Source organism: Osmerus mordax, chromosome 13 (assembly GCF_038355195.1).
Source record: "Osmerus mordax isolate fOsmMor3 chromosome 13, fOsmMor3.pri, whole genome shotgun sequence".
NCBI lineage: Eukaryota > Metazoa > Chordata > Actinopteri > Osmeriformes > Osmeridae > Osmerus > Osmerus mordax.
Genome location: NC_090062.1, coordinates 13,463,470 through 13,477,944, shown reverse-complemented (window position 1 = coordinate 13,477,944; position 14,475 = coordinate 13,463,470). Strand labels below are relative to the sequence as shown.

At 45.3% G+C, this 14,475-nt stretch overlaps 1 protein-coding gene across 1 annotated transcript in view; it reads right to left on the bottom strand.

The window, feature by feature from the left end:
• Positions 1 to 2,469: 2,469 nt before the first annotated feature.
• The window catches only part of tln2a (talin 2a), a 64,162-nt gene continuing 52,156 nt past the window's right edge, over positions 2,470 to 14,475 (bottom strand). The window contains exons 41-57 of the mRNA XM_067248501.1: positions 14,297 to 14,467; positions 13,859 to 14,005; positions 12,950 to 13,051; positions 12,721 to 12,840; positions 12,253 to 12,399; positions 11,271 to 11,437; positions 10,582 to 10,765; positions 10,187 to 10,312; positions 9,168 to 9,284; positions 8,817 to 9,002; positions 8,598 to 8,705; positions 8,163 to 8,268; positions 7,337 to 7,461; positions 5,988 to 6,176; positions 5,698 to 5,880; positions 5,466 to 5,591; positions 2,470 to 5,242 (exon numbers count right to left, since the gene is read on the bottom strand). Coding sequence (XP_067104602.1) covers positions 5,114 to 5,242; positions 5,466 to 5,591; positions 5,698 to 5,880; positions 5,988 to 6,176; positions 7,337 to 7,461; positions 8,163 to 8,268; positions 8,598 to 8,705; positions 8,817 to 9,002; positions 9,168 to 9,284; positions 10,187 to 10,312; positions 10,582 to 10,765; positions 11,271 to 11,437; positions 12,253 to 12,399; positions 12,721 to 12,840; positions 12,950 to 13,051; positions 13,859 to 14,005; positions 14,297 to 14,467 — 2,433 coding nt within the window. The 3' untranslated portion in view covers positions 2,470 to 5,113. The remainder of the gene's footprint in view (positions 5,243 to 5,465; positions 5,592 to 5,697; positions 5,881 to 5,987; positions 6,177 to 7,336; positions 7,462 to 8,162; positions 8,269 to 8,597; positions 8,706 to 8,816; positions 9,003 to 9,167; positions 9,285 to 10,186; positions 10,313 to 10,581; positions 10,766 to 11,270; positions 11,438 to 12,252; positions 12,400 to 12,720; positions 12,841 to 12,949; positions 13,052 to 13,858; positions 14,006 to 14,296; positions 14,468 to 14,475) is intronic.

Here is a 14,475-nt window from a genome sequence, read left to right as displayed (position 1 = left end):
AATCTCTTGAATGTCTCAGTGACATTTCAGTTTCACAAGACCCTCGTCTTGTGCTCTCTGTTCCTCTCGTGTGTTTCTGAGGGTTATTTTTAGTATCTTCAGACTTGGAGACCACCTGTTCTGCACTGCCCCTAGTCTACAACAACTACAAATGAAGGAGACTTGACCAAACCCTCGGCTTGTCTTACATGAAACTCCCTCAAGATAGTTGTAGATGGTGGAACCAAAAAGCGCTGTTCTGCACGGCACCATTTTTTATGCAAAATGTATTACAATGTATTGTATAATGCAATACACAAGATGTACAGTTTGAGAAGTTAACATGTTGGCTAATGTGTGACATCCCTCTCTGGTATGCTTTGGGGTGGGCATATTTTTGAATGTGTGGCAGTTGTCACTCTTGTTCGCCTGAGCTTTGTCCAACTGTTAAACACCACAGGTGGCCATGCCTTTCATGCACGGACATCCTAAAGGCTCACAACAGAATCCATGCCATCCTGCCACTAATAAAAAGAGAGACAGTGTTTGTGATGTTTACAACTCTTAATTGTTTACAGGGTCTCTCTGTCATAGTATACATTTACTTCTATAACTGTGCATACTTATTCCAGAATATGGGCAATTATGTAGGTTTACCTGGAATCCAATACATACTATTGACTGTCAATCAAATAGTGTTTGTAATGGTATGTATGTTACATAGGCATGTAAAATGTATTTATTTGACATATAAATGAATGACTGGGATCTGCTTGTGTACAAGGTTCTTCAATCAGTCTCATGGCCCCTGGCTGACAATAGCATGTCGGTTAAACATTCCAAAAATTCCTAGTATGGTGAATGTTTCCTGAAACACTGGAGAGAGATACATACTTGTGATCTCTAAATAACTGTGTGGACCCTCAGGACCTCTGAAAGTTTTCCTAATTAGTTTGAGGCCGTCTGTTGATGTGCCTGCATGCACTTTGATTTATTGTACCTTTTGTTTTAACTCTGATAAATATTCTGTTGCCGCAGGGTATGATGAGGTGTGTGGATTTGTTCAAACCCTATGAGTCAGAGAGAGATGGGGAATAAAAGACGAAGACACACATGACTAGCCAACAGCTTCCCTGTTTACTATTTTGTGGTTTGGATGAGTGGAGCTTGAAGTCATTTGGATGACAAGTGGGTGTGATTTGGGTGGGTCTGCATTTGAACACTGACAGCAGCATATAGTATAGGTGGCAATGCAAGTTACAACACTAGTATGTTATTCTGCCTCTAAGGTGTCTTAGAGGAAATACAACTTTATGACGTGATTGACTGACATCACATCTCATCACATTCATGACATAACATTCAAAGAGCTTAACATGTGTAGGCCATAGTAGTTTATTTGTATATCAAATAAAGATGCCTTGTTTGGGATTTTCGATAATGGGATAAACTACAACTACAGTATGGTAATTATGGTTAAAAAAATAATAATAGTAAAAAATATAGCGATGACAGATCTCTGTAAACTGGAGTAATACAGTTCAGACACACAAATGTTATGAAAATGTTATGCCTTTATTTGAATACATGTTTTACTAAACAGTCTTTGATATACAGGACTTTGTTACTCTGGGCTTTAACTGATCATTCAAAGTCTGGATGGTTAAAAAGAACCTGACAACCAAACCATTATTGTGTCTAGTGCATATAGATCAGGCATTTTAATTCAGCCAGAAATTAAAGAGGAACCAATCAGTAGCGAGATCCCCCGTGTTAGTTGAAGGCAGCAGGGGACACTGTCTCTTTAATCCTATACTGGGAGCAGCTGTGCCGGTGTAATTGACATTGCCTCCTCAGATTTTAGAGGGGGGGCCAAAATTAGCACAGGTCTCAGGTCCAGCCCAAATTAGAACAAGAGCTCACTGCTGACTAAGACTTACCATCGGACCCATTTCACTCCACAGGGGAGACACTTAAAGGGGCACTGCCTGCAAAATGTGACCTCTTGAGGAAAAATACCTGTGTCCAAGGCTTCTTCAAATGACAGCGATTAACCACAGTTTCCATGCACAACCAGGGGAAAGTTACTAAATCTGTGTACTGTATGTATGGTGTACCCCAGTACGGTATGACCATTCTTTGTCAACTATAGTGATGCTTGGGCCTTAATGATGGTGCCAGGCCTCTCAACATGCATACTACAATACAGTATCAACTTGTATAATCAGTTTATGAATAATAGTGGGACACGGTACCTGACATTTTGTGCTTTACAGTTAACTACTCGCACAATAACATCATGAAGAATCAACAAGAGCGAGTCAGGTCAAGCCAGCTTGAGTGTTCCCTCTGAAGAGAAACTAAGGAAGGAGCAAAGCTGTGGATAAATCTAAGAGATTGCAGGGATCACAATGTTAGCCTGTCCTTCTGAATACTGAAAGCACATATCCACTTGCAGCACACAGAACACATGTAGGCCTGTGTGTTTACTTTGAAACCCTTTATTTTCATTGAATACAAAAAATATCTTTCTTGTGGCCAGATAAATAGTTTACATACTGTATGTTACTTCATGTCCATCTTTACTGTAGTCATTTCACTGTCATTGAATTCTGCTGAGGGAAAAAACATACAGGTATGAACATATTATTCAATACCATTTAAAAGTCACAATCTTAACAGCAACAGATATATATCTTAAAATCCTTATCTTTATCATTCAAAAAAAAGTTTATAGTGGCTTAAAGACAAAAAAGGAAGAAAACAGAAAATCCATAAAACTTCAGTGATTTTACTGGTACATACATCAGGTAACAGACCTAAAAATTCAATTTGCCGTAGTTACATACCAACGTGTCGGGTACATGCCCATGGAATGCAGTACAAAAATGCGTTGTCTTCATATATATAATATACATTCTTATATATACTGGTGGAGCTTTTTACACTGCAATACATTTAACTTTGACAGATGTACCGTTTCTTTGAACCTACAAAGTCATGTTCACAGCAGGCAGAGAACTGGGGCAAATTGCAGAGTATGTAAAAAAAAGAAACTACTGGACAATGTGTGAGATATCAATATTGAATACCCATTGATACAAGCAATACTTATAATCAGTACCTCTCATCAACAACAGTGGAGGCAAAAGAGTCACTCAAACAGACCGGATGCTGTATGGACTACAGACTAAGGCACTAATAAACTACAAATACCAGATGAGAGGACCAGTGTTCAACAGCAAATACAAACTCCAGACCAAATTTCACACAAACGAAAAGAAAAGAATACCTGCAAAAAGGATTATTTGTAGTTTGTGTGGGATTATTGTCATTTTATATGCAGCTCAGACTACAACCATCATTTCCGGTCGTGACTGAAATGAGTAAAATCTGTAAAGCCATGCATTGGACAACGCTGGACCAGAACCTCGATATGCTTTAGTCTGCATACACTCACTGTCAATAAGACTAAGGAACCAAACACTACAATCAAACCTGGTCAGCAAAAGGTCAATATATTGCAGTAGCACATCCAAGGAAGTCGCACAGAGCACCTTTAGAATGACTGACACGTGCAAAACACCACGAGCATGAGATGTAGTCTAGCGATCCAGATGTGTTGGAGCCACTCATTAAAAAAAAAAAAAAAAACCTCTATAAAAAGGACCATGTAAAGAGGTTAAACCGTGTCGACCAGCAGGGAAGAGTAACCACCAGAAGCACAGTACATGGTGCATAGTGGACAAAGACGCACCACTCATTCAAGAAGTCTACGGTGTTACTAAAGCACTCCACAGTTTAGTTTTCGAATTATAGAAAGCAAGCACTACACGCTTGTGCTAAACCCTGCTGTGGCTGACGGCTCACACTTGTCACATGATTTGCATCAATCCAAAACTGCCTAAAAATCCCAATGCATGATAAACCGATACTCCTACTCCTTGCTCCCCTATTGCAAGGGATGGGGGAACTATGTAGCCACCAACAGCAGTCCATGTGTTTGAAGGGCTTGCTTGACACACTTGAGGTTATAGAACACAACAACGCCCTCTAAAGCACCATTAGTGTTATTGCATCGTGAACTTCCTGTATGGCTCAAAACGTAACTGTAAACTAGCAAATGTTTAGTAGGAAATGGGAGACCTGGGCATGCAATGGTCCATGTATGATTGATGCAGCTCTCTGACCTCACTGTAGAAATTCTGGTACATTTCTCCTTAAACTGCTTCTTTACCTACAAACACGTTATCTAAAGTACAGGAACCCCTATAGTGTCTATGGTCAGAGCATTTATTGGAGTTAAACACTGTAATACACTTGAACAGAGGATGTCATAAGTCTTAAGGGATCACACAGAAAAACACCCATAGTAAGAGACTGACCAACATTTCTACATTTGTATTTGAAGCTTAGTTTAAAATGGGGATTTTTTAAAGTCTGCAACGTATCTATATGAGAAGTGTCTTAACTAGCTTGTATTGCAATACTTTAGTATTTCCCTACAATAAAATTAATTGTACTCCAATATGGTCCAAATACCTCAACAGTCCAAATTATCAGTCAAATTATTGGCACTGAAGCACCACAAAATTTGTACCAAACCAGAGAAGTGTGCGTGTTAAAATAAGGATGTCTGGTGTGTACTTCTTGTAGCATTTTGCATGCTCCTCTGTCTAAGGGCTTGGATCCACAGTAATGTTCAGTTCTAGATAAATCGCTCATTCTTCAGTTAACTGTACTTTCAAATTTAGTTTGACAGTTAAATGCTTATTCCGAACTATTTTTTGGTAAATTATGCAAGACAAGTAGGCTGTTAAATGTACCACAGTAAGTATGTACAGTATGATAAGCTTAAACATAGGTACACAATCTTAGAGAGCTTTAACACCATTCCTATTCGAAAGGAACATTTCGGTGTCCACATCTGGACTTCAACCCCGCTGAAAGAGCAGGAACACAAAAGGCCAGCTTAGCTGAGCCGCGTCGCGCACCAACATAAACAATCATTTAGGTCACCACTGTGTGCATGGTGAGCCCATGCAGCCTACAAATACAGACACGCCCACACATACACCCCCCCTTCGCCACACGCACACACACACAGCGGCGGGATACTCTCGTAGCAGCCTTGTCAGTTGTCGTCCTCGCGGAGCTCGCTGGGCAGGAACTTGTATTGCTGCTGTCTGATCTGGGCCAGCTTCTTCCTGGCCTCCTCCAGCTCCCTCTCCTTCCTCAGCATCTCCTCCTGCGCTGCGATGATCTGGAAACAAGACGGCACGGCTCATTACACCTGACCGACCGCTTCAGTCAGCACAGAGTATAGTACTGCCACACTAAGCAACAAGAACTATTAGCCATGGTGTATGTAAAGATATGAACGTTTGATTATGTGCTTTGACATAAGTACCCAGTACAATGGAGTCTTCCCTGCGAGAAGCTGTTAGACTGGACGGTAACCGTGTGACGAAACACTGGATTCTCACCTGTGCAATCCCGCCCACAAACTTGGTTTTGACTACCACGTTATTGTCGTCTGCCTTGTCGAAGGCAGCCTTCTGGGCTGCCCGCACAAGGTTGTCCGAAGCCCGCTTTACTGCGTTCCCAGCAGACTTGGAGGAAAAGCAAGCCATTAATAACAGCACCACTAATACAAAACAATTTTTTTTGTTAGCATTGATATTCCTTTTTCTTATTCTTTCAAGAAGCCTAATGTACCTGTAATCTCCTCATGGCCTCCGAGTCCTGGTCTGCCTTGACCTTGCAGGCCACCAGGAGCTGAGCGGTGGAGGCCGCCACCTGCTTGGCGGAGGAGATTAGCTTCTCCTCGCTGGCGTGGCCCTGGACAGAGGCATTGGCTGCCTCGCACAGGTTACTGGTGGCGGCCGCAACCAGTCGTGCCTGGAGGGAGAAAGAACACAAACACGAGAGGGTTCAAACCCAATATGGCACCGCAAGATTTCTCAGACAGGATTTGTGTGTGTGTGTGAGTGTATATCGACACTGACCGCAGAGATGAGGCCTTGGGACCACTGTCCATCATCCAGCGCGTTGGCAGGGATGGAGCCCACCTTGCCCTGCGCCACCAGCTCCCGCTGAGCCGCAGAGGCCGATTTCACCAGGGCACTGGTCGCCGCGGCGATAGACTTGGCCGCCTCCAAGATCTGTTCCTCAAAGTTCAGAGTCTCGTCTGCTTGCTGGTGAGAGGGGGAGGCAGGGGAGGAGGGAGGAGGGAGGGGGGCAACAGTCAGAAGCAGAAATGACCCAGTAACCAGACTTTAACAACCATATAATTTCATCTGGACATAGTCAGGAATACATTATTTTGCACTTCCATCTCTTCAACTAAGTGTTCAGGATGAAAACGACGACAGAGCCAGCGAGGGAAAGAAACACAGGACAAGGGCTACTCCTCATGAGGGCCACATGAGTTCTGGCTCTCGCGTTCACACACACACGCTGTCACACACCTCCATATGCTCGCGCACAAACGCACATACACACAGAGAGCACATGTCTGTAGACAGGGCGGGACACTGTAGGAATATGTTTGATATATAGTTGGACTGAATAACAACCTAATATATCAAACATATCAGACAGAGCCCTGCATAGAAGGCTTCCACGAGAGAGAGAGGGGGGGAGAGAGAGAGGGGATGGGAAGGAGTCTAAATCTCTGACCAGGGATACAGTGAATAAAAACTGGGAACAGGGTGGGATGGGGAAGGGAAAAATGGATGGAGTCGGTGGGGGGGGGGGGGGGGGGTGACTGGGTGTAGGAAGTTCAGTAATGGTACAAAGGGGGGGGGGGGGGGGGGGTCCTCCTGACCAATGTTGATTATCTGTATAACCTGATAAGGGTGTACAGACAGACTGACTGGCCTTGGTAAGTCAGGTCAATACATCACTGCAAACTATCACACAAATATCTGATTTCAGAGAATGGGGTTGCCATTGCTACATTTACACTACTGTACACTACCCTCAGACTGTGAGCAATAATTACAGTGCATTTTTGTCTCCACCGACATACAAAAACACACACTGAAGGAGTAGATGGACTGATACAAAAAAACATGCATGCACACCGTTGACAAACAGGCTACAGAACTACAATATTTGCCACAGAATCCGTTTCCTAGATATTTCACAATTGATATGGAATATGAACATTTTTGGTGATGGTGATCTTTTCTATGGAGGAGGTCCTCAAAATCTCCAAGAACCTAGTCCTTTTGCTGTACTACAACTCACAAGTTTAGGACGGTGGGGATTCAGAGTCAGAAGATGCACTTGAGGTTGGCCTCTATCTGGCCTCGGTCGGAGCAGATGCATAGTGGGAGATGTCGTCTCCTACCTTGGGCTTGGCTCTGGGTTTCAGCTGCTCCAACTTCTTGGCCGCTGCCTCGATGGATGCGGCCGCCCCGAGCAGTTCTGTCTCGGCTATCACAGTCGGGTCCTCCGGATCCACCCACTCCGTGCCTGTAACACACACACACACACACTGTGAATATATGCAAAGATGTGCGTTTCCCTTTTGACCCACCCACACGCAAAGCAGAGTTTAAGAAAGCATGCTCCACACCACTGAAATACACAGGACAAGAGCAAAAAGGTTGTGCAACTGTGCATGCACGGCAGATGATGGCCAAACACAGGTGGACGTGAAGGTGTCGCACTGTTGCCTGAGAGAGAGAGAGAGAGAGAGAGAGAGAGAGAGAGAGAGAGAGAGAGAGAGGGGACGGTCAAGTGAAATGAAGAGCATAGCTGGATGGTGATGAAGCCATTATGGACCCACAGGTGTCCCTGTGGAAAGTGCCATTCCATGGGGAGAAATGATTGCGAATCCTGGTAGAAATGGTTCATGAGGGAGTTATAAGTGCTTGGCTTGCAGGCGGCATTCCCAACTTACCTCCGTCTGTTGCAAGAGACAGGGGAAAGACAGGGGTGTTACTGAGCAGTGTTTAGGAACCCACAGACATAAACATAAACAGAACATCCAAACAGGTTCAATTGCTGTCTCGGGAGTGAAAACATTGCGCTGAACTTCGATTTGATTCCGCCAAAAAACACAAAGCACTGCGCACATTTCTGTACAGTCCCATCGAGTGTGTTATGTGCTGCAGGGGAGGGTACAGGAGTGTTGTTTGGTGTTTTCCAGTAGCACTAGCGGTCGTCTCTACCTTTCATGGCCTCGGCGGTCTGGATGAGTTCGGTCACGGCCCCAGCCACACGCTTGGAGTGCACCACCAGGTGCTGCTTCTGCTCCACCGTGGGCCTCTGAAGGACCTGGGGACAGACACACACATGCTCAGGAAACATGCTTGTCCAACCAAGAGATGTCTTCCAACATGAAGCGAATCGTGTAGCGTGGGTTTGTATATATTATGGCATGGTGTTTGTCACCGGTGTGATTTCATTTTCTTCCATTGTTTGTTTTATCCTTGTTGCATTAACTAGGGCCTTGTGTCTTCCGTTAATGCAACAAGGAGAATACAAACAAATGAAATTATACCACATCAGCTACATATTGTTCAGAAAAGAATCAGGACCAAATCAATCCAATGTACCTCTACTTACAAATTGCAATAAACCTGAAACTTCAACTTGTAACTCACCAGCAGAACATGGTCTAGTAGGTCGATGTAACCTGTAGTGCACTCAGCTCCGAACATCAGTGCCCGGCTCCTCACCTCCTCGTTCACTTCTTGGTGGTATGCCGCTTGCTGAGGGAACAAGAGATACTACAGCGTCAGAGGCCAAAGGTCACAGGAGCGCCTACAGGATACAGCAGAGTGGTAGTGGTGACGTTCAGGCCAATACAGGTGGATGAGGACCTTGCACGTGGTCAGCATGTCAGAGATGGCCTTGCGACTCAGGTTGGCGGTGTGGATCACGTCCTCCTGCCTCGTAGAGTTTCCTGCCGACACCGCTTTGGCTGTCGCCATGGTGATGCCCTTTGTCATGCGGATGAACTCTTCGGGAGTGGTTGACTTGTCTGGGATATCCCTGGACTGGAATACCTGCTCCGGAGAAAAACAGGGTTAAAATTTGTCAGTGTATGTCTGCACTTTTTTAAGATTATACAATTTCTGCCCATTTGTTAGGCTGATAACTGTTAATTTCCCTCTGAACCCCCACATGGCCTCACACACACACACACAACAAAGCGTTTAGTGTTTGACTACCGTAAGCTCCTGCTTGATGCATTCGATGGTGGCCTCCAGAGCCCTGGTCCCCCTGGTCGCCTCGTCCTCCACAGCCTTGACAGTCTTCAGCAGGGAGGTCACGTTGGTCACCATCACCTGGGATCAGTGGAGGAGAGGTGGTGAGACACAGTTCACTATGGGATGTTGTTCCACCTACAGCCACCGGGGGCACTAAGCCATCATCTTGGCTAGAGAAAGAGCTCAGGTGAATTTTATTACACAGAGACTTGAGCAGAGACTAGCATGAATAGACTGCTTGTTTTGTGTCATTTTGTGTTAATTTGAGTGAGTATATAGAGGGGACCTAAAGAACAATGGAAAGGGATTTTTTTCAATATCTATCTAGAATCGAGGGTCATGTAATCGTGGTTGAGCCTCAGGGAATTGAAAGGTAGGGGGAGCACACCTGCCACATAACAAACCCCACAGCACTCAATGGTCGGAGCTAGGAGGAACCCCACACAGAACCTGCTCATCTCGGGGGCACAGAAACCCAGTCTGTTATCACCCTGTCTCAGGGTTACTTTGAGTCTTGTTAAAACTCCACCTCCACCACATGCTGCTGCTAGGGGAGAGCGCAGCAAGTTCGGAACTCGCTGCCAATTGACTTGACGGGGGTCATTGATGAGCTATGAGATTACGGCATGCTGATGGCATGGTGTGGGGTTGGGGCGGAGGCGACTGATTAATGGCTTGTCCCTGGAGGGAGGAGGGGATGGCTGCTATGCACACGGCATGCCTTTCACCCAGGAGAGCTCACCAGAACACCGTTAATATCAGAGTTGGGAGGAACGCCATGTCCTTCAGCCATGTTTCTGGAGGAGGACTAGGTGTGGATTACAGTATTTAACGGTACTAGTTTAAACAAAAGTGCAGCAGGTCAAACAATGGATAACAAATGCCACGAGTTTCCAGTACAAATATCCTTTCCAGCTACATCTGCGGTGCCCCAACACTAGACTGGCTTCAGACGACATGCCGAGGAGAAGTAGTGTTACCTTGGCGGCGCTCTTCAGCTGGTACATGGACGGGTCGTCGGCCGCCTTCCCTGCCGCACATTTGGTGGCGCCGATCAGCTCGGCGAGGGCCTTGGCAACGTCTTTGACCGCATTTATCAAGACCACCTACAGAGAGACAGGGAACACATGAGAAACAGCAGACCGAAATACAAACCAAATGAGCATACTCGGCCGTGTAAATATTTGTACTGTACGGTTGTAAGACAAGGATAAAGAAATAACAATTTGTTAGGTCTTGTCACTTTTTTTTACCACAACTAATTGATTCACTGTCAATCTGATCGTAAAAGCTCTATTTGTTACAAATGCCTAATCATGTTTAACATGCTAAATAAAATATAAAAGGTTTAAAAAATCCAGAGTGATAAGTCGACCTGTGTCTCAGGGTTATCGGAGCCGATGCTGGCCGCTCCCAGCTTCACCACGTCAGTTAGCTGGGTGATTGTCTTGGCAGATGATTGGGCGGCCTGGGCCAGCTTGTCCTGACCAGAGGCTGCTCCAGACACCAACATCTTGGTGTCCTCAACCAGAGCCTTGGCTGTCTTCAATATGTTCTCCCTGAAAGAGAGAGAGAAAGAGAGAGAAAGAGACAGAAAGAGAGAGAGAAAGAGAGGGGAAAACAGATGGTAATAGTTATCATTGTGAAATGTTAGCTAACACAGCAAAAGGCCTTTTAAAACTGCTATGAGGGGAAATAACATCAAAAGTTATACCTCTATTCTGTCTAACTGATATTCTTCAAATGGATTACCTCTTCATTCTCTAACGACTATCAAAGGCAGACTGCAGGTAAGTTATATGGCCTCGAGTGCTGGGAGACTTCCTCTCATTTCAGTGAGGGTGATTTGTAGATTCTAACTCAAGCCATTTCCTCCACTGTGATCACCAGGTAATATGTCTTCCTGTCACTGAGGGAAAGGGGCGGGGATGGCCTAGAGCCTGATTCCAGTCTCTGCACTCACACTCTGGACCCAGAAACCCACAGACCGAGACCCACAGACACAAACAAAGAGACATACAGACAGTTCCACACATCTAAACATCCCATCATCGAGAATCCCACCTGTGGTCCGCAAACGATTCGTCGTTCTCGGCGTTGAGGGTGCCCGCTGAGGCGAACATGATAGTGGTGTCAAGGTCGGCGATGATGCCCGACACGGCGCTGGCGGCCGTGATGCAGGCCTGAGTGCCCTTATTACCGGCCTGCAGGGCAGACAGCACCATGGACACCTGTGGAAACACACACGACATTCACAAACGACGGACTGAGATGGCAACCCATTTTGGTGGGCTTTCAACCTCATTTTTCATGACAAGGTTGAATAGTGTCAGCAGCAAGTTCTCAGTTCTTGAGAACTTGGGAGAGATCAGTGTGACGGCTGAATGGGTGTAAGCTCAGCTCTGCCCACACTTTTGAGTGAACACATTTTCCTTTTTCACTCTGATAGACGGGGGAAAATAATAGTTTACTCAAGCTGCAAGGATTGTTTCCATTAGTCTAGAGGCAAACAGATTAGCACAAACAGTCGAGGACATGCATACAAAGGGATGTGTGAAAACCATTGAATTCACTGGAAAGGATTGAGAGAACGCTCAATATCATTAGACATTTCATGCCGAATGAAAAACGTTCACATTAAAAGACACCAAGTGTTCACTTCCGACATTCTCTGTAAAGAAGCATATTTTTACGATAAGCGCATCAATGCAAAAAATACTGATGCCTAAGCTTTTTCCTCGGAAGAAATCATTTTGGTTCAGCATTTTTGTTTTAAACTGCAAACTGAAAGATCACCGCATTGATTTAATGCCTGTGGAATACTTATCATGCATTATTGAGGGGAACTGAAGATTCCTATTACCCCAGCCACCAATTCAAACAGTTGTAAAAATTGATGCTTCCGTAAAGGTTGCAACACACGCAGGAAAACCTTTATTTAGGACCTTGAGTGTTGTATGATTCCTCTGGGGCACAAAGGAAAAGCTCAGGGTCTTCCACATCAACTGCTAGAGCGTGCTGAACCAGTGGACAGTTGTTCCAGTACCTTCTCTGTGACAGCGCGAGCACACTCAATGAGCTCCCTCTTGGTGAAGCTGTCGGAGGGGGTGACCTGCAAGGCCCCGGCCTTCTGGACCAGGTGGATGCAGCCGTGGCCTAGCTCCTGCACGCGGGTCTTGATCTGGAAGCCAATCTGGAGAGGAGCGCAGGACTGGGTTACATTTACATTTGAATCATTTAGCAGACGCTTTTATCCAAAGTGCCATACAAAGTGCATATAATAAGTACAGCAGACAATCGATGATCAGAAGTACACTGGTCTATCATATTTCAGTGGTCAGACTCAAGGAACGCTCTGGATTTAACCTGTCACATTTACAATTCAAACTACATCATCATAAAGGATAAACAGTTTAACAATGTTGCTGCCAAGTCATGGCGGCCATTTTGTCCCTGCTCTCTCCTCTTGGTATAAGGTTGCGTTACAGTTAGTTTCCAGTACTGGTTTGTTCACCTCCTCTGGCTCTGCGGTGTAAGCGGCCAGACGTCCCTGCTGGGCCAGTTGACCGTAGTCTATGGTGACCTGAGACGCCAGGCCTCCCAGCTCCTCTGGACACGTCACAGACTTGGTCATCTAACAAACACACACACCACAGGTTGTTAATAAGGGCTGACATTTCTGAATGGTTTTGTCAATTAAATTATTTAAATCTCTTGTTACTTATGTCTGAGTAATTTCTCACCATTTCCTGAGCAGTGACTGCAATGGCCTTGGAGTATTTCACCATAGTAGTCTGGTAATCCACGAACGAGCCCTCTGTGTGAGGAGGAGTGCCCTCATCCAGCTGACACAGACACACACACACACCCAAGTCAGCCTGCATTACTGACAGAATCATTACCCTGTAATTCATTAACAGTACTGCACATTTTCCAGACAAAATTAATTCACCTTCATTAGTGATAATACGCACTTCATGCCTTCAATTATGAGATAACCGCCAGAGCATCAGGCTGAAAACCTGCTTCCAACATCTTATCACAGCTATTTTACCATGCCCAACATAAACAAACATCATGTGATTTTATAACCTGTGCAATACAGCCATTTTATTAACTAACGTACTGTAAAACGCTTTGATATGCAGTTGTCAATGTTGTATTGACAATATTACTGATTGGTATCCTCTGACTTAAGCTATGATTTAATTCCCTCTTATTAAAGGCACACACAAGGAGAGCGGTTATCACGACAGATTATTTAAGGATTACCACAATTTAATCAGGACAATCGCGCGTACGCACAAACACACATCTAGCAAACAAAGCGATACACCATAAGTACAATAATACTGTACGATCACTGAAATGTTTAAATGTCAACGGTAAGATTCAGATCAGATGGGTCACAAAAACCTCCAAATGTCTCAGAAAACCTCAGAATGACGGAAAATATAAGCGAGGAGGTTTTTCAAGCGCTGCTCAAGATCCCAGGCTTCTTCTTGCCTTCACACTTCATATGTGTCAGTTCCCAACATGACTTAATTGGATGACAGTCTTGGTGTCACCAAGTCGGTTGCTAGGAGAAGATCAGGGTTGCGAAGCCCTCCCCCCCACACACAGAGACACATACACCGACCGCCACAACTCACCTTGCCCATGGCCTCAGCGATGGAGTCCACCATGCCCCCCACCATGCCGACCTCGCTGGCTGCGTCGTTCAAGGTCACCATGATGTCGTCCACCGCCTCCTTCATCAGCAGGGCGGCCTCGGCTATGGCATCGTGAGTGTGGGACGCCTGCAGACAGAAAACTGTTAACCAGCCTGTAGTTTGAATCTCTGGAGGTCTTTAATTTATTTGACCTTTGAACCAGGAAGAAGAGGAAAAAAAAAACATTGAGAATCTTTTTCAATGTAAACATGGCCAAGAAAGGCAACAGAGCAGCATTTAAAAGTTACATTGACACATGACAGTGCACAAATTGTCACACATCACAAAACAACAAAAACAGTGTCATGTCAGTGACACTTCAGCATGAAGCCATGATGCTGTTGAGGGGGTGAGGGGGGGGGGGTCAGATCAGACTACCTTAGGGTTCCCCCCTCCCTCCTTAGCTGCGTAGAGCATTTGCAGGGCGGACTCGGCCAGGGTCTTGGTCTGGTCCAGGAACGTCATCTGCTGCTGGTGACTCTGTAGCTTGGAGGCCACGCCCACTGACGCCACGATGAGCGGCTCGAAGTAGCCGGCCAGCTGGGTCACCTGGGAAG